General features: G+C 38.7%; 2 protein-coding genes across 2 annotated transcripts; one reads left to right on the top strand and one right to left on the bottom strand.

Annotated features, from left to right (window-relative positions):
- Window positions 1-9,772: 9,772 nt before the first annotated feature.
- On the top strand, window positions 9,773-23,445 carry GCK72_017303 (uncharacterized protein; the record flags this gene model as incomplete). Its single annotated transcript, XM_053732012.1, has 19 exons — window positions 9,773-9,856; window positions 10,889-10,953; window positions 11,002-11,091; window positions 11,141-11,258; window positions 11,308-11,381; window positions 11,780-11,943; window positions 12,194-12,361; window positions 12,889-13,013; window positions 13,060-13,668; window positions 15,151-15,470; window positions 16,372-17,478; window positions 19,244-19,662; window positions 19,708-20,024; window positions 20,075-20,146; window positions 20,527-20,598; window positions 20,646-21,125; window positions 21,260-22,024; window positions 22,905-23,279; window positions 23,335-23,445. The coding sequence occupies 19 exons, from the start codon at window positions 9,773-9,775 to the stop codon at window positions 23,443-23,445; spliced, it is 5,535 nt and encodes a 1,844-aa protein (XP_053580925.1).
- Window positions 15,532-15,902, bottom strand: GCK72_017304 (uncharacterized protein; the record flags this gene model as incomplete). Its single annotated transcript, XM_053732013.1, has 2 exons — window positions 15,532-15,779; window positions 15,830-15,902. The coding sequence occupies 2 exons, from the start codon at window positions 15,900-15,902 to the stop codon at window positions 15,532-15,534; spliced, it is 321 nt and encodes a 106-aa protein (XP_053580926.1).
- Window positions 23,446-23,544: the final 99 nt, after the last annotated feature.

Here is a 23,544-nt window from a genome sequence, read left to right on the forward strand (position 1 = left end):
ACTCAAAAAAAGAGCTCAAAATAATATATTTGGAAAAAAGACCGGGTTGTTTTTGAACTTTGTTCCTTCTTCTTGACAGAAATGTTTTTTTTTTCATTTCATGTTTTCAGCTGTCTCCGGATAAAGGTTTACTAAGAAACACATGGCTCTTCAAATAAAAACTTACGTTTGAAGTTTTTAAGAAAGGAATTTTAAATGGGAGATCAGGTTTTTTCAGACAGAGAAAAATTGAGGGAAAAAATTCTAGAGCGGGTCAATGACTAGAACTAAAAATGAGGAGCGGTTGAGCTGGAACACCTGAATTGACTCGGGAATGGTCTAGAGTCTAGACATGAAGATTTTGAGTTAAACAGGTTCACTCTGGGAAGGGAATATACCCGTACTATCAGAATAAAACCAATATTATTCACTGGTTCAGATTTCTGAAAGTGTTTTCTAAAAATTGACTGAAAATGAGTTAGAAGCAAGTTACTAGATGTTAAGCTTATAATCCTTGTCGCTCTGGAGAATTATATGGCTGGGAAGCTGATATTGTGCGGATTTCAAATCAATTCCCAAATAATGTCGATTACAACGAATTCAAATAAAAATACAATGTAGATTCTAGTTCCTCTCCTCACTAGTATTTCAAAAAAAACATGTTTGACGTGTTCCCCGAAAACAGGGGGGAACACATCTCAGACTACTGATACCCATCAATTTTCAGAGAACACAAAACAGAAACAATTCGAAGAAAAAAAACGACAAGGAAGGAGACTAATTAAGAGTGAGAGAGAATCTACCAAATGGAGCATTAAGAAGGCAAAGAACAAGTTCCTTTTGAAGAGGACTTGGTCAGAATAGACTTTTTATTGTAAGAGGGGGACAAGAGGTGTAGGTGGGTTATTGGGTTATTGCGGAAATAAACAAGTTAATGAATTGAATCATATAGCTATTGGGAAACCCGAGTGCATGAACTTTGGATTTTCCGAGAATCCGGAATCCGGCTTGGTGATCAAGGTCGTTTTTTTTTGCAGCGACATCATAGAACTCAAAAAATTCAAACATCGAGCTCTTTTGAGTGGATTTGATCTACCTCCATGTGTGGAGGAGACTAATTACTATTTTGAATGAGGAAGAAAAATCTACGTACATCCGTTTTCCTGTTCCGCTCTACCCCACCCTCTCCTTTGGCAATAATTATAGAAATAATAATAGAAATAGAAAATTTTTTGTGTATTTCAAAAATAGTAGTTTTTGAGTGTTTTTGGCTCCTTACTTTATGGTAAATAAGAGTACGAACAGGAAAAAGGGAAACCAGAAAAGTCAAGGATGAAAAAAGTCTAGACAAGAGGGACACTCAAGTGCAGGAGACATGTTGGTTAAGAGTTTTAGAGTGATGCCATTTTTTCTTTTATAAAAGTTTATTTCCTGAGGTTTATTTCCTGATCATCAATGTCCAGCTCTTCAGGATTTGGTAGAAAAACAGCATTCTTGTCACGCTCGGATCGGGTGAAGCGGTTTTTTCCCGAAAAACGTGTTTTTATTAACAGTAATTTTTGAAAAAAAAGTTTTTGCGGCATTTTGAGCTGAAATTCGTGTAAATTGACATGAATTTAGTGATAAAAGATACATAAAAGCCTGAACTTATTGGGCCGCCGAGACCGCAATCTAACCAAATGGGCTAAATTTTCGAACATTGACTAATCTTCTGGTTCTCTAGAAAGCCGCCTGAAAAACCGAACCTTTTCCATGGCTGCAAACTTCAATATAAAATTGCCTCATGGTCTTCTTGACAGCCTTGGTCTAACGCATTTTTGAACTCTTTAAAAAAATAAAAAATCCGGTAGATGAGAGTCTACATTTTGTAGTTGACTACTTTTTTATAGCTTTTAGTGGTTTTGAGATATGCGCCCCTGGACTCCAGGGCCTTGAGATTAGCTATTGGTATGACCAGACGCAGAGAAGTCAGACGCTCTAGCTTCTCTGCGTCTCTTTTCCTTCTCTCTCTCGGCTTTAGCTGCCTATCTTCAAAGATGCATATCTCGAAAACGTGAATAGCTATGAAAAAGTTGTCAACTACAAAAACAAAGATTCAAATGTGATCTATCGGAATCATCTAAATGTGGGTAAATTAAACAAGTTTTGACTTTTTGAGAAACATTTGAAATGTTCAATTTTTATTATAAATTCACGACACTGCGCCGCATGGCTTTAAAGGCGCATCTAATTTATGAGAAATTTCGCGGAATGGTCTCGTAGTTGAAAAAGATCAAATATCGCATTTTTGAGCTTTGCAGGTCTAAAAATAAATGCAAATAATGTTTTTCGCTTCGGGACCATTTTGTTGTGAATTTATAATATTGATTTGTGATCGTGAGGTATCCGGTTAAAAAAAAAGTAAGTTTTTTTTTTGCTCTGATCTCAAAAAACTAGCAGAGCTTTCAAAAAGATGATTTGAGCAAAAAGTTGGGGATATAAAGGAACACGATAACAGTATCAAGTTGTATAGTGAATTGGAAATTAAAAACTAGAGAGTTTCTACTATTTGGGGTTGTCTGGAACGGAAATTACATGGTTTTTTCGCAGAATTGTCAAAGCAAAAATAACGTTGTCTACTCAAAAGTTAGCCTAAGAGTACAATCAGAGTGTTGTCTAGTGATGAGGGAGAGACGCAGAGAAGTCAGACAGTCTGGCTTCTCTGCGCCCTCTTCTCTTTTCCAATTCAAGTACCAGTCTTTAAAGACGCGTATCTCGAAACCTCACATCCCTATCAAAAACGTGTCCACTACAAAATTGAAGCGTTGGGCTTGATTTACAAATTTCGAGTTTCCGACATTTTCTAAAAAACCCATAAAATGCACTAAACTTTACAAAAAAAACGCCCATTCTCATGACTACAAAATCACCCAGTACTTTCAGATCTTTTGAATCTATAAATGTCTCATCTAAACAGAAAAAAAAACAAATATCTCTATCCATAAAAACCCATAAAATGCTCATGTGTCCGTCAGTTATAACAAGACATCGAATGGGCTCTAATCTTGTGTCTCTGGGTCCATCCATTTCCCTTTTTTCTCGTTTTGGTGTCCTCTTACTTTTTTTTATCTCTTTGAATGTAATGTACTTGCAAAAAAACAGGAAAGAGGAGAGAAGAAAGGAAATTTGAAACGTTCGGTGATGACGGGAAATGCAAAAGTTCAAGGAAAGGGATGACAGGAAATGAGAATTCGGGAAAGAGAAAGAACTTTTGGTTTCAATCTAATGATTTCATCTGGAGCAAACAATTGTCCGTATTTTTGGAGCAGAAAGAAAAATCGTATTTCGGAGTAAAGACACAGGGGTACCACACGTTTTTTGAAGAACATTACCACATGGTGAGGAAAAAACACAACTTGTGGTTGAGAACACAAAAATGTGGAAAATTTTCAAATTTGTGGAAATACACAGTCTGAGGTCTAAAATACAAGATTGCCAAGAAATAAAACTTTGGAAAAAAAACACAACTTTTTGTAAATTACAAGAAAAACACAACTTGTTGAAAAACACGAGATTTTTCAACAATAAAAATTTCAAGAGACACAACTTGTAGCAAAAACACAACTTGTTGAAAAACCTCCCAGAGATCCCCCATCCCCTTTTGTACTATCCATCTCATTAAGGAAGTGATTTCAGATCTTTTATCTATTTCTAGATCCTAAGAACCGGAGAACCAGAGAAAAAACACGTCTTCTCTATTTTCTTCTAACTAAAATCAACCTTAATCTCAGAGGGAAAAACACAAACACACACCTCCACAAATCTATGAATCTGACATGACATGTATGCCGGAAGTGGGGTTTATTTTCAACATTAATGGGAGGAAAGGAGGGAAAAATATGGATGATAAATCTGATATAAGAGGTTACAGATTAATATTTTAATAGGGAAAGAAGCGTCCTAACTAAGTGAGGAGGAAAGGAATATGTTCAAAACATACAGCTGATAAATTTTTTAAATAAAACATAGCACTAGAAACCAGACTTGTCAAAAATCGGGCCGGCCCGGGCCGGGCCGGGCCGAAATTTCTCTTGGCCCGGCCCGGCCCGGTCGGCCCGGATTCAAAAATGGGTACCCATTTTTACCAATTTTTTTTTGAAATTTTTCGAAAAAAAAGAGTAAAAATGCTTAAATTATCATACATTTTCACACTTTGATTCAATTTTAAATGTTCATTCGAAAACTATACTTTTTTCAAAAAAGTTCAAAAAAGTTCAAAAAATTTCCAAAAATTTCCAAAAATTTCCAAAAAAAAGTTGAAAAACAAAAAATGTTTTGAAAAAATGTTTCAAAACGGGCCGAGCGGGCCGGGCCGAGATTTTGCCCGGCCCGGCCCGGCCCGGCCCGGCCCGGCCCGTGACAAGTCTGCTAGAAACTGCAAAAAAATTAGATCAAAACTTAATATAATATTCAACATGAAAAAATGAAAAAAAGTTTCATTAATTTCAATTTTTCGTTTTTTGTTTTCCTCCGAGCACATTTATGACACATTCGAACCGTAGGAGGAGGAAGTGACGAGATGTCTTATGAAGAACTTCCGTCGTCTGGCTAATTTAGGATAACTGGAGGTTTTAATGAAGTGAATGGATTCGAAGAAACCCAGAATTTAAGATTTTTTGAAAAAAGGTTGGGAAGTTCAAGATCTTATCTTGACGCATTCACTAACTAAAAACGGTGTCAAAACGATTTACATCCAAAAAAATTTAAAATCTAGAGATTTCAAAACAAAGAAATTACTGACAAGAGACTAGAAGTTTTAAAGCTAATCGAACGTTATAAAAATCTGGAAATCATTTGGTTTTATCTTGACAAGACTTGGTTTTAATATTATATCAAAATTTGTTCCAAACATTTTTAATTCCCCAATTCAGGTTTTATCTCGTTTTTATTGAAATTCATTTTGTTTTTGAACCATTTTAATTTCGTTCTTTTAATAAAAAATATAGGTTTTCCTATAAGTGACTCATTCTAAATAACGTATAGTATGAATAATAATGTCGAAACCATATTACTACTTACTAGGGGAGGTCATGGAGTCAGTTTGGAGTTATGGGACGTGACCTATATCGTTGAAAAGCTTAGAAAACGCTGATTACAAAGGTATATTCAGTTTTTGCCCTCGAGGCCTGGTATTCGAGAAAACAAATGTCAAAGTTTGGACCCCTGGCAGGTCTGTAACATTCTCCAAGGTAATATAATTCTATATGTAGGGAATATGCAACCAATATAAGAACATCTCAGAAATACGAACATATTTGTGTCACATACATTTTCTTTTTTTTTGCCAAAAATTGAAAGCTGTAAGAAAGCATTACACACGTTTTCAGCTAATTATTCTTTGAGCATCGCAGACTTTGAACGCAGTGTACATACATTGATTTCTGAGAAACAAGATTCTCACTTTTTGGTTAAAATTTGAAACAAACACAATGTTAATATCGATGCAGGTGTAAGAATAGTTTTACTGGAAAAAGCAGGTTAGATTCATAGAATTTGGAGAGCATAAAGTCTGATTACGTTCTGATGATCGCTTAGTTATAACACAATCAAGTAATTGTAGAGAAATTTTAAATTCTTATAATATATAAACGTTGCCTTTTTCTTATGTGTCATTTCTAAAAGTTTGCTATATTTTCAAAAATTAAAAACTTAAGTCAGATTGCAATTACGTTTTCATGCATTCAAATGTAGCCAGGCATTTAATTATGAAAGTTCGCCTAATTAGTTAATTAGGAAGTTTGAGAATACTCGATTTTTTACCCAGAATTTTTGTGAACACTTTTCCAAAATTTAAGGTCTGTCTTACAACTAATTATCAACTTTTTAGCTAGAAATAACAATGACCGGCTCTATTTCAATATGTTCCTTAACCGTCGTCCTGGATCATACTACATACAAAATCGAACATCTCTCGAAAAAAACTCCAGCTACAAATACCCATTGAATGTGTTTTTTTTTACAATTTCAAAATCCAATAAAATTTGTTTTCATTTCCCGAAATGAACACAACAAGATCAGCGGGATGGCGAACTTTCAACTCCCAATTTCGACACATCCTTCTCTTTTTTTCAATTTGACATCACACGTGTGTAAATCGAAAATAACTTTTTAGGGCTCTAAAGACTTTAAATGAAAAAAAAAGAATCAAAAAAATCGAAAACGTGTTTTTCGTTCTGACCAATATCCGTGTCATCGTCGTAAATTAATTCGAATAGACAATAACAGGAACACTGAAAAAAATGAAAAAAAAAGACAAGAATGCAAAAAACGGAGAAGAATTCTGATGGAGCAGCAAGTGGCATCGTTACGTGCAGAAAAAAGATTTGTCTCCTACTCGTTTTGCAGTAAATGAGTAAATGAGAGGTTTTAAATTAAAATTGAGATACTCTCCCTCTCCTGGCGGTTCAAGAATCGCGGAGCAGTTTTTAGGTGCATCACTGCTATAAATAAAAATAAACAACATCACGAAATGCACGAATTCTGTTTATTTTAGTTTCGTGGTGATATTTTTGAAGACGTATCCTTTGATGTACTAGGGACCATCCTACTAATCTTCTTATCCCGTCCCCCATGTCTGCTGACTTTTTCTCTGATGTTTTTGTATTTTCCCAACAAGTTTCGATGTCAAACATCTAATTTTGTTTTATTTTATTTTAGCTTGATACAAAAATCCGTCTGGGCGTAAAAAATTTTGTAATTGGGTTAAGTTTGCAGGATGGAAGGAAATAGTTTGGGAAGTTTTCGACCATTGTCTGGTGATCTAAAAACTCAATGGAGAAAAAAAAACAGGGAAAAAGGAACTGACAACCGGAGATCGCACGATGAAGACTTCGAGAAATTTGAAGATTATCAGTAAATGTTTCTAATAATTCAATTTTCACTTTGGGGTTATTCAAGTATGGCCCCCACCCTAATTGAAGTATCGCCCCCCAAAACCAACCTTAGAAGAGCCCCCCACTTGTTAAACTGGGGTGGGGGAGTATTCTTGAAGGTCAAAACTCTACATCCAACAATGTGCCCCCACAACTGAAAAATGAGCCCCCACCATTCAATATTAACCCCCACCTGGTTCAGGCTATCACTGGGGCATTAAAGTAAGTCCCCCCATTCTAACGTACGATATGATGCTACAGCATTGAAAGAGAGCCCCCCATTTCTCTGTAAAATCCGATGCATCGGAAGATTACAGACTACGAAAGTCCGCTGGCTTATTTTTTGGGATTTTCCAGTCATTTTTTATCAAAAAATCACGCTTTAATGCATTTTTTTTTGGTTTTCTAGGAAATTTTATTACGTTTATCAGAATAATATCATTTTTTAGATGAAAATATCATTTTTAGCTGAATATTGTGCACGTTTGTTACTATTGAATGGTGGGGGGTGGATATTGAATGGTGGGGGGAGGAAATTGAACCATGATCATGTCTAGGTAGGGGGCTATTTTAGGTGGGGGCCCATTGTTGAATAGTGGGAGGCTTATATTTCACCAAGACTAGGTTGTTCCGAAGGGGGGTGGGGGCTATTCTTTAAGAATCCCAGGTTCTTAAAGAACAGCCCCCCACTTTGCGTTGGTGTGGGTCTTTTATTGAACCAGATCATTCAACAATCACCCCCCAAATACAGATAAAGCCCCCCACCAAATTTGCACTGGTGGGGGGGGGGGGCTCTTCCAAGGTTGTTATCAACGTGAAGGGCTCTACTGAGGTGGGGGGCTTTCCTTGAATTATCCCTTCACTTTTTACGTGTTAATGAAGTTGTTCTTATTTCTGCAGATTCCGGAAAAATGCTCATAAACTTTCCAAAACTTATACATTTAGTTTGAATAAAAGAATAATAACCGCCAAAATGAATAATTTTAAATGCAGTTTTTCAGGTTTTAGACGTCGCAATGAATGAAAAAAGGACCCATCCATCAGAAGTGTGGAAAATTAAATTCTCTATCTTATGAGCCAGAAAACGTGAATTTTGGTCTGAAAATAACTTTTTTGATACAGAAAAATCGATTTTCGGAAAAATGACTATAACTTTTCTGCCTGAAAACATTTTCGAACAAAAATTTCAGAGCATGTAGGATGTTCTGAAACTGTTTTTTTGTTGGAAAAATAATTGTTGCCGAAAACAGCTGAAAATCTTATTTTTCTGAAAATCGGTTTTTCTGTATCAAAAAAGTTATTTTCTGACCAAAATTCACGTTTTCTGGCTATAAGATAGAGAATTTAATTCTCCACAATTCTGATGGACGGGTCCATTTTTGTGCCGTCTAAAATCCTGAAAATACTGCATTTTCAGTGCAAAAAATAAAATAATTGATTTAAAACGTGAATAATCGACTTCACGTTTCTTGCAGTTTTTTTTTGGAGTGCGGGAGACCGTGTATTTTGAAAAACTTTAAGGAGTATTAAGTGCAAAGTTATGAAAACAGAGCCAAGAGTAACTTTTTTCTCTAAAAAAATATTTTTACATTCAACATTTTTTCATGAAGTTTTTACATTTGTCCCGTTCTAGTTTCGAAACGATAATGACTCGGTTGCCGATTCTATCGCCATGCTTTCATGAAGAAAGCTGAGTATATCAAAAATTTCGAAATCTTCAATTTTTGCATAATCCTATCTGTGTGTCCGGTACCGATTTTGGTACCAAATTATATACAACTATGCTCAACACGAAAAGTCTAAAAAACTAACTTAAAATTTGCTTTCTGACAGTAATCAAGACACCAACGCCCATTCAGACCATTCTCTAGTTCGATGCTCGCAGACATCCCCCACTTGTAACAAAATCGAAAATTTCAATGAAATCACCATCTTCCTCTTCCGCATCATTTTTTTTCGTCAATCCCTATTCAAAGAGACACGCTGCGTCTCCGTCACCAGCCGCCAATCAAGTACGAAATGTTGTTGACAATATCACTTGAAATCATCCCGCTAACCGTACTCTTTCTCTCTCGACATGACCAGAGCAACTGGACACGTCGGGCGTCTCTCGATTTTGCATACTATTTTCTGACCTGCAAATTCTTTTTCGTTGATTAGGTGTGGCTTCTGGGGAGGGGAGTCCCGGGAGGAGGGGGGTGATGTGCTCACTATTACCGTCAGGCTTGTCAGGTTGTGTCCCGCCGTGTTGTTGGTAGCGAATGTCCAATGATAACTTTGTGAGTTACATATTTCAGTCATCGCTTGTAGACTATGAGCTTCTTCGGGAAAATCCTTAATTAATTAGCTGAGTAGGTCACCAAACTTTGCAAACCTTATGCTCGCAGAGCCCAACATTTTTTTGTTGCAACTTTCGTTCTTCGCACTTTTCTTTTCTTTTCCATAAGTACATATTACGTCAAAAGTTGCCCCCTAATTTAGAAAGAGCAAACATGTCAAAGTAGTACTGTAGCCGGCTGCTCCGCGTTTTTCGTTCTTCGTTTATCGCAACAACTCCAATTCGCCCTCTCAAGTGTTTTGATTTCTGAGTGTCAAGCCGTAAAATGTTTCCCCTAAATCTAAGTTTCTCCTATCCTCTACACTTGAACTTTTGTCAATTGGTGCTGTTTAAGAGGGGGGCATGAAACAATTTCGAATGATAAAGAATAGGAATAGTTAAATCAAAGGGATCACACAAATTGAATTGTTTGATCAAAGAAATAAATGAATGGCCGGAGAGAAAATGGATAGTCAAACAATATCTGCTGCTGCCCACCCCACAGCTTTTCATTTATCCCTCCCGATCAATTGCATAGGTTTTTTTCTACTTCTCTCATGGTTTCATGTCACTTTTACACAATCGAAGTAGTGGAAGTAATACGAGTTATAGTGTTGCTTTCAGAAAGAATCGGGAAAGGGAGCAGCAGGTTGGTTGGATGTTTGGGGGGGGGAGGGGATTTGGAATTTGAGGAGCTAAAATCATGAGGATTCTGAATCTGCTTTCAAATTCTGTCAAATGAGCTGAGATACGAGCTTTTCAGCTGATCACTTTATAAGTTTAATGTGTCATTTTTCCGAACTTTAATCTTGTTTTTCTCGAATACCAGGCCTCGAGGGCAAAAACTGAATATATATTTAGAATTAGCGTTTCCTCAGCTTGATATAAGTCACGCCCAATATCTCCAAACTGACTCCACGACTTTCCCTAGTCAGTTTTTCTGAAAATTTAAGGACATTTTCAGAATCCTCTCTTCATGTACACCCAACTTCCTTCTAATCAGTTACTCAGCAATTACTATTTTCACGTAACTATCACTGGTCGATACATACATAAATAACCGGTTTTAAGTAATCATAGGAGTGATCTGTTGATCCTGCGTTAGTCTTGCAGGAGGCTCAGCTGTTGGCTAGATTCTATTTGGAGGGGAAGTAATAAAGTTTTTTATTGATAGCTTTTCACTGATATTATGTATTGATTCAGTGTGTTTGTTTTTGAGTTTATAAAAAATGTGATGTAACGGGGGCGCACTTGTCCACAGGGTCATTTTTAGTAGATATGAATTAAAATTATTCTCCCACGAAACCGGAAATCTAGTGAAGCGCGTTTGCACACGACTTGGCAGGTTGCCAATTGCTTTTAACGTGGACGAACAATATGGAGTTAAATTTTTAGAATAAAGCTCACTTTTCTTCCATTTTTCTCGCTTTTTTTCGGTTTAACCTCGCAAAAAATATCGAATTCATCAAAAAAGGAAAAAATACAAATTTTTCACACCCAACAAAAAAATTTTGGATACATTTTTTGAATTTCGCTCTGATTTTAAGCTAATTTTTTTTGGAGCGCAAATGCTTCATATAGAGTATGACCCTATGCTTGCCGACTATCTCTCAGAACGATAGAACCATCAAAAAATCATAAGCAACCACTTTTCAAACATTTTTCAAACAATCTCTTCCAGGCAATTGAAATCGATCCTCCGGACGATGTGGAATACGATGTGGAAGCCGGTTTCAACTCTTCCACGTACATAATTCTGACCCCTTCCATCTGGCTCATATTTATCATTTTCAGATGCCACCTCATGCACAACTTTGAAGAAGAACGTCCCACATCTCTAGTCGCGTCAATCCGAGAAAGTGCAAAGAGTTCTAAACGAAAAATGTTAGTTTTTTTTTTCAAAATTCAAAACTTATCACAAAAATGTTTCCAGAAACTACTATTGCTCATTTGTGTGCACTCCAATCAAAAATTTGCTCCTCACATTCAAATTACTCATTATAATCGGACTCTACTCGTTTATAGGTGCACATATTTTTATGTATTTAGAAGTGAGTAAATTACTGGAAGACAGATGGAAAAGAGAGTTTTTGATTGCAGGTTCCAACAGATTTAAAAGCGAAAGAAGATGGATTTCATCAGAGGAAGATAGCCAGGGAGGTGATGGTTTTGAAGTGAGTTTTTTTTTCAGTTTTGTAGATTAAATCTAGGTCTTCATCTTTCCAGTTCACAGTTTTTTGATAACTCTTCTAGGTTTTGAGATACTAAGGCAGAGAAAGGAGAGACGCAGAGAAGCGAGAACGTCTGGCTGTCTGCGTTTCTCCGTTAGCCATCTGGCTTTGATCCTTCATATCTTGAAAGCGTGAAAAGCTATCAAAAAATGATCAACTACAAAAATGTAGAGCGAGATTTTTTCTATCTGAACAGCTTAATTTCAAGTTGCTCACTCTAAAATGTCATCTTGAAAAAATGTGTCAAAGGTAGTAAAAAAATATTCAAAATTGGCCAAGAAGCAGTTTTACAAAAATTGAAATGAATCCAATTGAATGCTTTTACCTAATTTTGTTTCCAGTCTCCGCGCAATCTACTACGACAATCGAGATGATAGGGAGGAAAGGTGGAAACATGCAATATTGAAATTCGAGGAAGACATGGGATTAGAAGAACCAGTTGTTGAAACTGTGTGGACGTTTTGGATGTCTTTCCTGTATGCAGGAACAATTTTTACAACTATTGGTATGTATTAGCACGGCACGCTTCTTTCAACCGCGCTCTACCGAAACCTAAGCGAAATTGAGAGACTCGGAGAAAAAGAGACTTTTTTCAAGAGAATTTCGGTGGAGCGCTAAGGGATAAGACCGTTTGAAGCAGAGATGTTTCAGAACCGAGTAATTTCAAAACTTCCGAAACCGGAAAAAAACGTAGTTTCAGTTTTAAAATATTTTGGTCTCAAAACGTCCTCTCCACTCACAAAACTATTTTTCAGGATACGGAAACATTGCCTGCAAAACACAAGCCGGACAAATCGCTACAATGGTGTACGCTTTCGTTGGTATTCCAATAATGCTTGTAATGCTGACCTCGCTGAACAATTTCCTTCTGAAATGGATAAAAATAGTTACGAATGGATTTAGTGATATTTTGCTTTATGTTGGTGCGTTTTTTCTGTCATTTTTTTATTGCAGATTCCAATACTTCAGAAAACTCGAAGAAACTTTTATTATTGACGGATATGCTAAAAATCGCTTTAATCGCCACAATTAGGGTTTTCCTGACTCAAAAGAAGCCTATGTGGAAGAGTTTTTCCGCGCGGCCGTGTAGTCCTCTCGGACAAGATTTCTGTTGAACTCCTAGTTTCCTCACTTTTTCCAACAAATGTTCGTGTTTTCGTTAGAATATGAGCAACTTGTGTAACCTCTGGAACTTTGGAAACTCCCTTATGATTGAATCTACATATATAATGATGTTATTAACAAAGAAGTATACAGAAAACGAGGAAGTGAGTAAAAATGATATCCGAGAGGACTACATGGCCGCGCGGAAAAACTTCGAAGCTCTTTTGGAGTCAGGAGAACACGTAGAGTGATTTTCAGAGCAATAAAGGTTCTTAGAATTTTCTGAAGATTCAGAATCCGAAATAAAAAATAGACCGGATTCGATACGAAATTCCCACTTTTCCAGGCGTGCGCTTGGGAATAACCGTAATCCGTCAAGACGAAGTGCAAAAAAGACTACGCTACACAAAATTCGCCAAGAAAATGAAAGAATGGAAATTGTCAAGACACGCAGCACCAAGTAGTATAGCGGTATGATATCAAAAGTGTCGATTCCAACAAACCAGAAAGTTTTCAGATAAGCAGCTCTGAAGAAAATCGATTAGACATCTGTCCAGAGGATGAGGACGAGGAAGAAATGGAGTTGGACCCTCCGGTACTCTCCACTCTCTTCGCCACTGTCTCCTGGATTATGCTCTCCGCCGCAGTGTTTTGTCTTTTCGAAGATTGGACATTCTTCACCAGCTTCTATTTTTGCTTCATCTCCCTCACAACTATCGGTCTTGGAGATGTGACACCAGCCAACCCGGAATATATGATTGCAACATTCGGAGTTGTTATAGTTGGTCTCTCGATGCTTACAGTATGTATCGATGTTATCAAGGAGAAACTCGCTCAAATGTACATGGCATTGCTGCAAAAACTGTTGAGAGAATATATGGAAGCGGTGAAAAGCGGAGACCCGAATGCTGCCTCGGCGATGATGGCTGGATTTCAAGGGAGAGCAAAGTTCCTGATGCCATTGATTAGTAAGAATGAGGGAGCAAAGGTTATGGACAAGTTTAAGCAAGACTGCTCGAAGAAGGGAATCGATCCGCCGCCGGTGCTGACTAATATAAATCCGGAGACCGGAATGCCTGCGTTTGCAAATGCTCCGAAAGAGGATTTCAGGGATTATATTGATGTGGTGAGTAATTTGGTTAGCAGGTATGTACCAATAGCAAGCTGAAATTATGGGCGGTCTGGCGCAAGATGAACAGAAAAATGGGAATCTTACAAGGGAAGTCCTCGAAGTGTCACTTCTCGAGATTTTGGCACCTGATACTTTCGAGTTCGTAGATTCCGAATCTAAAATAAAATTCGGCTCTATTACAGTTTAGATGTCCTTTAAAAACTCAAACATCCCTTAAAACACTTAAACGTCCCTTAAAACACTTAGACGTCCCTTGAAACACTTAAACGTCCTTTCAAACTCTAATTATTTTGAAACGTCCTTTCAAAAGTTTAGACGTCACAAAAAACGTTTAAACGTCCCATAAAATGTTTAGACGTCCCTTGAAATCCCAAAATATAGTTCTGAAGATTTAAACGTCCCAAAAAACATTTAGACGCCCCAAAAAACATTTAGACGTCCCAAAAAACATTTAAACGTCCCAAAAAATGTTTAGACGTCCCTTGAACACTTTCAGTGGCTTTTAGTGTTGAAGGGACGTCTAAACATTTTTTGGGACGTTTAAATGTTTTTTTGGGACGTCTAATTATTTAAACCAAATTTCCAGACTTCAAGGGACGTCTAAGTGTTTTTTGGGACGTTCAAGTTTTCAAAGGACATCTAAACTGTAATAGAGCCTAAAATTCTGCTGAATTCTTCTGTAAACCGAGTTATTCCTTCTGTGAATCGAGTAACAAACAAAATATGCTTGGATTGACATTCCGGCAGACCAAAGGAAAACTTTAACGGGTCATAACTCAGTTCATAAAAGAATTTAGCAGAATTTTACTTCAAATTCGGCATCTATGTATTGAAAGTATCAGGTACTAAAAAGTTTGAAAGCACATTCAGAAATCTTGGTTCTCCTGCTATTCAATCTTATAAATCTATTGGAATGAATTTGAGGCTGTTCCATTTTTACAAAGATATGGCGGACAGAGTCGAACTTTTTTTCTATAAATTTGACCGTATGTAATTTGGACCTTGTGGATTCGAAAAAGGAATAAAAATCTGCTAAATGCTCACGTGAACCGAGTTATGACTCGTCAAACTTTTCTATTTTTTCATATGGTTAATCAATTGGCAATTCACCAAACAGTCACCGAAACGTTTGACGGGTCATAACTCGGTTCACGTGAGCATTTAGCAGATTTTTATTGCAGTTTTCGAATCCGCAAGGTCCAAATTACCTACGGTCAAATTTATAGAAAAAGTTCATCTCGGTCCGTCATATGTCAGACCTTGTTAGACCAGATTACTTCTCTAAATCAGAAAGCTAAAACAATGAGAAAAGCTGTGCTTTCAAATTTTAAGTATTGTTAGAATACACCGATTTTCTAGAAGTTTTGACTAAAATCGTCATAATTCCATTGATTTAAATTTTTGAAAAAATTGAAAGCAGACTCAAAATCCTCGAGATTTCATCTTTCTAGACATACTAAATTTTCCATCATTCAGGCTGAAGAACGATTCGCCGAGGAGCAACAAAAACTGACTCAAACTCCACTCTCCAAATCCACCGACTTTCTGCAATCCCCGACTCCCCGTCCTACTGTATCAGCTGCGGTCACACAGACATCTTCCCCACCGCCTACTGTATCACTTGAAGTTCAGGCTGGCACAACTATGGGCAAATTTCATGACTATGGATCACAAACTCAACAAGAAAGTTCTGATGAGGGAATACAGACGGATTATAGCATGGATTTCGATGATGAAAAGAGGAAAGAACCGGAGAAAGTGATGGCGGACGCAGGGACTCAGTATGAGATTGTGTTGTAAGTTAGAAGGGAAATTTTAAGGGGGTTTTAACAAAATCAAATTTTATTTTCTCTTGGTTTAGTATCCAGATCGATTTTCATACTTTACAATATAATTCTCAAAAATATCTTTTTCTTTCTTTGGCATCGTCTTCAACATAGTTTTTCTCAAAGACAAGTAATCATAGTATTTTTGGAGATATTTTATTCCTCCTATTTTCTTTGCCTCGAGTTGCGCTGCTTTTTCTTGAAAGTCCTTGTAAATCTTGTCCAATGCATAGACATTACTCTCACTCATTCCAGCAGCTTTGAGATCCGCTGACATTGCTGAAATAAGAGAAAATATGTATAAGTTCAATACATTCTATTGAACTTACAAGATGGATATCCAACAAAAGCATTGACCAAATAGACCGAAAAAACGAAAACGAATACAACGAGAAGCTTCATTTTTAGTAAACTAAAAATTGTTGTTAGGCGCTTTTAAAGTTTTTATTTTATTTTTAGACAATAAACCTCCGAAAGCAGTTTTATTGCAGAAAAAGAAAAATATACAGTTTCTGCAAAAACAAAAGAGTTTATTACTATAGAGGAGGGCGCAGAGAAGCAAGAGTGTCTATCTTCTCTGCGTCTCTCTTTCTCTCGGATATCCCTCGGATATCACTACCGGTGTTTGAGGGCGTATAACTCAAGAGATATAAGAGCTAGCAAAAAGTTGCAAACTACAAAAATTATTGGAATTTAATTTCACACATTTTTGTAGTTGGCAACTTTTTAATAGCTCTGCTAGGTTTTAAGATATGTGTCTTTGAAAATGAACAAGAGAGAGAGAGAAAGAGCGCGCAGAGAAGCGAGAGTCTCTGACTTCTCTGCGTCTTTTTTTCAAGTCCATCTTCAAACTGTCATATCTCTTTTTCAGACTCACCAGCATTGGAATCCAACCGGAAGTCTCCTCCATCTACATCGGTGCCGACTTATCCGACCACTCTGATGAGGAAAGTGCCTTCCACGATTCAGACGATGATTCAGAATATCTGTCATCCGAATCCGTAGAAGATCGAACACCAAAATACAAAGAAACCACTCTCCCATTTGAAGTTGATGATCCAGGAACGCTGGCTCTCGGTTTGCAATCCCCACCAATCGAAATCACTCCGTTCTCTGACGATGAATCGGCGGCGCCACCAAGTGAGGCGAGAAGCTCCCCAGTGCCCACGTCTTCTAAGCCTACTCTGAAACCAGCAAAGGTTTCAAAATCGGCGTCGATGGATTCTACGGATACAGTGATTCATGTGAAGCCGGATGACAGGAAAGAGGAAAACAAGGATACCGAAAATAAGGAAAAAGGGGAATTGAGCAAGGAAGAAAAACGAGAGCGAAGAAAGAAGAGGAAGAGAATGAGAAGCAAGAAAACTAGAGAGCATGAGTTACGATTTTTGAAGAATAGTGGGAACCAGACGTCCCCCGTCCTCATGGACTGCTCAACCCAATACGAGATATTCACAATTGATAGTGGATCTCAGTATGATGTTAAAGGAAGAAGCAGGAAGTGTCAGACAAAACTTTCCAGCATCAATCATGAGCAGCTGCAAGGCATTCGAGAGACCGTGCAGAAATTGAGAAGGAGAGAAAGTGAAATGAGCAAGGTGTCGAATGTATCGGAGAGTGATTGGGATAGTGGAAAGGAAGATGTTGCTGAGATCAGTCTGGACTTATCAGTGATTGCGTTGGGAGTTGATGAGGCCGGACGGGTGGTGGAGGTCCCAAAACCTGCGGCACCCCAGGAGTCGTTGTCACCGTCATCGGAAACGGGAACAGGAACAGGGGCCTCTGAATCCTCTCCATCCGCAGAAAAGGTGCATCTGGATTCGGAAGATGAGGAGATTGAAAGCCTGGAAGAACTTGAGTTATACACAACTGATACTGGAATTCAGACGGAGACGAAGGTGATGATAGATAGTCAAGATTTTGCGACACCGAAGGCGCTGGAGATTATCAAGAATTGCAGCACGCAGACAACGTTTAGGTGAGTGTAAGGATTCTGAAAATGTTTTTTTTTTTAATTTGGATAGGCGCAAAAAGGGCAGAGTTACAAGTCTGTGAGAGAAAAAAGCGTCGTAACTGGGTTCATTTTAATGTTTGGAACATTTTGCATACAGAATCAGAATCCTTACAATGTCAGCTTTTTGAAAATATTAACTATTTCTTCTAGAGCAGCTTCTAGACTCTCTTACAACTCAGGGAATTTTGGGCAATTCGCCCACCGTTTTGGGCGATTTGCCCACCAATTGGGCAGGCTTGGCGCCACGATGGCGGCAAGGCCGCCCAAATCGAGGGCGAATCGCCCATTTTATGTTGTTTCTAGCGTGCGCTTCGCTTGCTCCCCTCGTGGCAATATATTCATTTTAGTGAAAAACAGAAGAAAATCTATGGATTTAATCAGCATTTATTAATTTGTTCAAAAATATAAAATCAAAACCAAAAATATGTATGTGAGAAGAGTTGGTGAACGAAGAAAGGGTTAGAAGAAAACAAGTTATATATGAGTAGTGGAGACAACGGTTGGCATGAGGTGTTTCGACGTTTCATAATAACGAGGCGAGGGACCTGAAATGATATTTATAATAGTAGAATTCGTTAGTAGCAGCAGTGATCCTCGTCTTCAAAAAGATTTCGCTTTTCATCATAACACTTGCATTAAGAGACGGTTTAGCGAAGGGAAACGTTGAATCATGAGCTGTCGTGTTCACTATAAGATAACTTACTTGAATGAGTCAACTCCATGTGGCTAGCATCAGAAAGTCGAAGTGCTGGCAGTCAGATCAATAGCTGGCGGTTAGAAGTTCCGTAGATTGACGGTTTTTATTTCCATCGAACAAGTGTTCTGAAGTCCCAAATTATTTTCTTCTGGATTAATAAGTTTTTTTTTCACTTACGAATATCTCCTTTACTTTCGAATAGCATCTTTTCTGGGATTTTAAAAACATGCATTTGATAGAGTAGTGTATTTAAAACGAATAAATTAAAATAATAAATGACGCAGCAAAAAATTTGATGATTTTCAGAGTGCAGTAGAGCGCATGTTTTAAGTGGGCGAATTGCTCTACAAATGGGCAACTTGCCCTACTCCATCCTCACGCACACCCCCCCCCCCCCCCTTCTTCCACCCCACCCTTGCCCAACTCTTGCCCAACCCTCGCCCAGTGGGCAACCTGCCCAAAGTGAGGGCAATTCGCCGAAAATAGAGGCAAAATGCCGGCAAGGCGCCGAACCCTCGCCTAAAATTCACTGAGAAGGAAAGTATATGACGGACCGAGTTGAACTTCTCCTATAAATTTGACCGTAGGTAATTTGGACCTTTAGGATTCGAAAACTGCAATAAAAATCTGCTAAATGCTCACGAGAACCGAGTTATTACCTGTCAAACTTTTCTATTTTTCATATAGTCTACCGGAACTTTTAACGGGTCATAACTCGGTTCACGTGAGCATTTAGCAGATTTTTATTGCAGTTTTCGAATCCTAAAGGTCCAAATTACCTACGGTCAAATTTATATAGGAGAAGTTTCAACTCATTTAGCAGATTTTTATTGCAACTTCTTCCGAGGATTTCATTATCAGAGCCCAATGCGCCCTACTGGAATCTTTTGTAACACGATTCAGAAATAGTATTGTTTTTGAGCTTGAGCTTTATTATTTGACTGAGTAGCGACTCTCAAATTCTCTCCCCTTTATCTGTGACAGAAATTTATGCAAACGCGCTCTAGTTGACTCAAGCTTTATCATTTTCAGCACCTTCCATCTCCCTCAAAAGGTCTACGAATCCGCAAGCACGTCTAGCGATGAAGACGTCTCAAACGATAATAATGAAGAAGACCGGGACAAGAAATCAGTGCAAGAAGTGTTCTTTATGACAAACACTGGAGTTCAGACAATGCATACTTCGTTCCATTTAGAGGAGAAACCGAATACTGAGGAGCAACTTCAAACTCAGACTCAAGTAGAAACTGAAACTGAAACAGAGACAGCGCCCGATGAAATGCCACTGTTTTTGAAGAATTCTGATTGTCAGACTGAGAATTTAGGGATGGTGGAATGTTCCACGTCAACAGAAGACGTGAGATTTGTGGGGGATGCGGAGACATCAGAAGGGTTCAGTCAGACGGTTATAGAATCAGAAGACCTGCAGGTTCAGACGATAGTGAGAGATTGTAAGTTTGAGAATTTGCTGAGTAGCGACTCTCAGTTATTTTCAGACCTCGAAACCACAATGCAAACCGAGGAGCCTGATCTCATCACAGATGCCTGTCAAACAGATCCAAGTGAAGGAATGGAAGTTCATGTACAAACTGAAGCCCCAGAAACAAGGTCATTCATTTGTCAGACGGAACTGTCTTCTAGTTTGGAGGCAGAAGTTCAAGCAGCTCCTACTGTAGAGACGGTGCCTATCGAGTGCCAGACTGAATCCGTAGATCATGGAGAGGTGGAAGTGCAGACGGAGTTAGAGACATCGGCTTCTGAATCTCAAACAGAGGGAGTGGTAGTAGATGATTTAGAAATGCAGACGGATATTGTGAGTCTATTGGAAATAGGTTTTGCGTCTACTGATGGTATGTACTTCAGATTGAGTCGGTCACTTCAGAGTGTCAAACCGAAAAAGTGGTTGTAGATGATATTGAAATGCAGACTGATCAGGTGATTTTGAGGGGAGGGACTCACTAGGAAAGATCATGCGGCCAGTTTGGATTTATGGGAGATGACTTATATCATTGGAAAGCTGGGAAAACGCTGATTACATAGGTATATTCAGTTTTTGCACTCGAGGCCTGGTATTCCAAAAAAACAAGGTTAAAGTTCGGACCGTTGGCGACTCATTACCCTCCTGGCGCGTGAAACTTGTCAGCAGTACAAACTTTGACCTCATTTTTCTCGGATACCAGGACTCGAGGGCAAAAACTGAATATACCTTTGTAATCAGCGTTTTCTCAGCTTTCCAATGATACATGTCACGTCCCATAACTCTAAACTGACTCCGTGACCTTTTCTAGTCAGTTTTAAGAGTTAGTTTTTTTAAGATAGACACGGAGGCATCAGAATCACAAACCGATAGACTAAGTTGTGATGAGGTGGAGATGCAAACTGATGAGGTAAATTAGGAAATTTAAACCAAAACTCAGAAACCCCAAATTTTCAGAAAGACACCCTTGCTTCTGAATCCCAAACCGAGGCGCCGCCTACTGTCGAAATGCAACAAACCCAGACCGACGACACCGCCGTCACCCTTCCAAGTGTAGATCAAATCACACAATCCGAAATAGCAGAGGTCAAAGATTCGACAACTCAATATGTAGGCTTCCTATTAGCACGGCACGCTTCTTTCAACCGCGCTCTACCGAAATCGAAGAAAATCGTGTGCGAATTTGAGAGAATCAGAGAAAAAGAGACATTTTTCAAGGGAATGTCGGTAGAGCGTAGTTGTAAGAACTGTGTCGAGCTAATTCTTCTCTTTTGTTTTTCATCTTCGAATAATTTTTTTTACCAGACGCTGTCACTGGAGGATAGAGACGTTCAGGCGACACCAATCTCGTTTGAAACTCAGACACAACATTCCATTGAAATCGAAGTGAAATCTTGCCAAACCGAAGGAGTTCGAATGAAAAATAAGAAGAGTCAGGTATTCTGTGGCCGCGCATCTAACAGAGTGATCCCTAGGTCTTCGTTGTGGGTATCTGGGTCTCCCATCTTCCAGTTTTGCTCTAACTGCTCTCTAGTGTCCCCCTATCCCTCCCCCTTTAAATGTGAATTCAGGTAGAAGACGACTCGCCGCTGGCAATTCTCAAAATAGATAATGAAAGTCAAATAGAGGTGGACCGCGAGTCCATCAACCTTTCTCCGATTCGACTAGACGTTTCCCATTCGTTCACAATGACGGAGCCAGGAGCTTCTGAAGAGAAAGAGGTACAAGTGGATGAGGATTGCTTCGAACCGGAAGAAACTTCGCAAAGATTTTATGCCGGACCGCTATGGAGTGATTTCGATTACACGCCGGCGTTAGGGGATGACGAGGAGGAGGTGATGGATGGGGAGACTCAAACACAAGATGGGAGTGATGTGCACGTGGAAGAAGATGATGATGGAGAGGATGATGAAGGGGCTCCAGAAGTCCAAGGAGAAGCGCCTGAAGCGCATGAAAGTGTATCTGGAGAAACCGGCACAGAAACCACAGCAAAATCCAAGAAAACCAAAAAACGACGCGTCGTTAAAAAATCAGGTTCCGGCTCTCAGAGCTCTGAGGATCTTTTGGGCTCCTCTGGAGCCAAACGGTCTTCTGACAGCTTAGCGGGCTCTTCTTCAGAAATTGGTAGTCCTCCAGACCCCGCCGATGAATTCGCTGTCCAATGTTCCCCCGAATCCTCTGACATCAAAACCCAAACGGTCAAATTTGTGAAAAAGAAAAAACGAACCGTGCAATCGGCAGAGCCAAAAGTCGTCGAAATGAGCACTTCGACTGTTCAAGCCACCACAGAAATGTGCGAGCAAAGTGCTGGGGATATGGAAGACGATTGGCTTCAGGTGATTTGAATTTCGAGCAAGACCACTTCTATGTCACACTGTTTCAGCTGCACTCTTCTATTCGGGCACTCTATTCTTCTTTTTTTGCATGTTTTATATTAACTTTACTTTCAACTAACACTCTTACTTCTACTCTATCTTCAACGGTCAAAAATGGGTGTTTTTGGTGAAAAATTGATAGTTAACTTTGAACATCAGTAATTTTGTCTGAAAATGTTCAATTTTCTGGAAAATTAGTTGGTTGTGTAGATCAAGCCTAGCTCTTGATTTTTGCAGTTGACAACTTTTTGACAGCTACAGAAGGTTTTGGAATACGATGGTTTGAAAGTGGGCTAGATAAATGTGCACATCACAGAGAGGGGGAGACGCAGAGAACACAGACACTCTCGCTTCTCTGCGTCCTCTTCCCCTCGTAGCGTAAACTTTCGGACTTTGAATAGGCATATCTCGAAATTTAGGATAGCTAGAAAAAAGTTGTCAACTACAAAAATAAAGGTCTATTTTATGTCTTTAATTTTGTAGTTGATAATTATTTTCAAGCATTGCAAGGTTTTGAGATACGGCGCTTTGAAAATGGGCTAGCAAGAGGGAGACGCAGAGAACACAGACACTCTCGCTTCTCTACGTCTCCTTCTCCATTCTCCTTGAGCATAAAATGTGCCCATCTTTGAATACCCATATCTCAAAAATGTAAAGAGTTATCAAAAAAATATCAACTGCAAAAATATGGAGCTAGACTTCTTCTTTCCAACTATCTAAATTTTAAAATTCTGTCACAATGTATGACAATACTATACAATCTCAAAGTTAGCCAAATGTTTCCCTTGAAACCACCTTTTTGACCACATTTTCCATTCCCCCATAACTTTACTTTTTGTAGGTTTACGTCCAAGAACTAGACGAAGAACGCCGAATGCGTATGTCTGACATCGGCATACAAACGGGAGTTCTCGCGCGTGTACAACATATCTATACACGTCCGATATCCGACGATCAGGGCGCCACGTCATCAGCGACCGCTCCAATCACTCTTCGCAAATCGTCCGATTCATCGGATCACATTTCCATAAGAACCGCAAAGAGTAGTGAGGAATCTTTGGCTCCATCTGCTTCAGGGACAGCGATATCCGCCGCAGAATCAATGGATGATCGTTTGTGGCCGGAGAGGCCGAGCCCGTTCGCATCGAGACACAGCTCATTGAAACGGAGGAAGAAAGAGCCGGATGCGGAGAAAAAGGGTGACAAGACAAATATTGTATGTTTCTTTGAGAACTGACGGCTTATATCTTCTTCTTTTTTTGAATTTTCAGGTTCAAGACCTCCGCGCCAGATTCGAAATGAAATCACCGGCTCCTCCGAAATCACCACCAAAAGATGAGGGAGAAGGAAGCTCGTCATCAGACCCGAAGCAGTTCTTTTAATTAATTATTTTAATTCCGTGACATTCTCATTCTCATTTTCCCCCATTTCATAAAAGCCACGTCTCTTATCTCTCAAACTTCATCAGCAAATAAAAAAGT

Source organism: Caenorhabditis remanei, chromosome V, assembly GCF_010183535.1.
Source record: "Caenorhabditis remanei strain PX506 chromosome V, whole genome shotgun sequence".
In the NCBI taxonomy this organism is placed as follows: domain Eukaryota; kingdom Metazoa; phylum Nematoda; class Chromadorea; order Rhabditida; family Rhabditidae; genus Caenorhabditis; species Caenorhabditis remanei.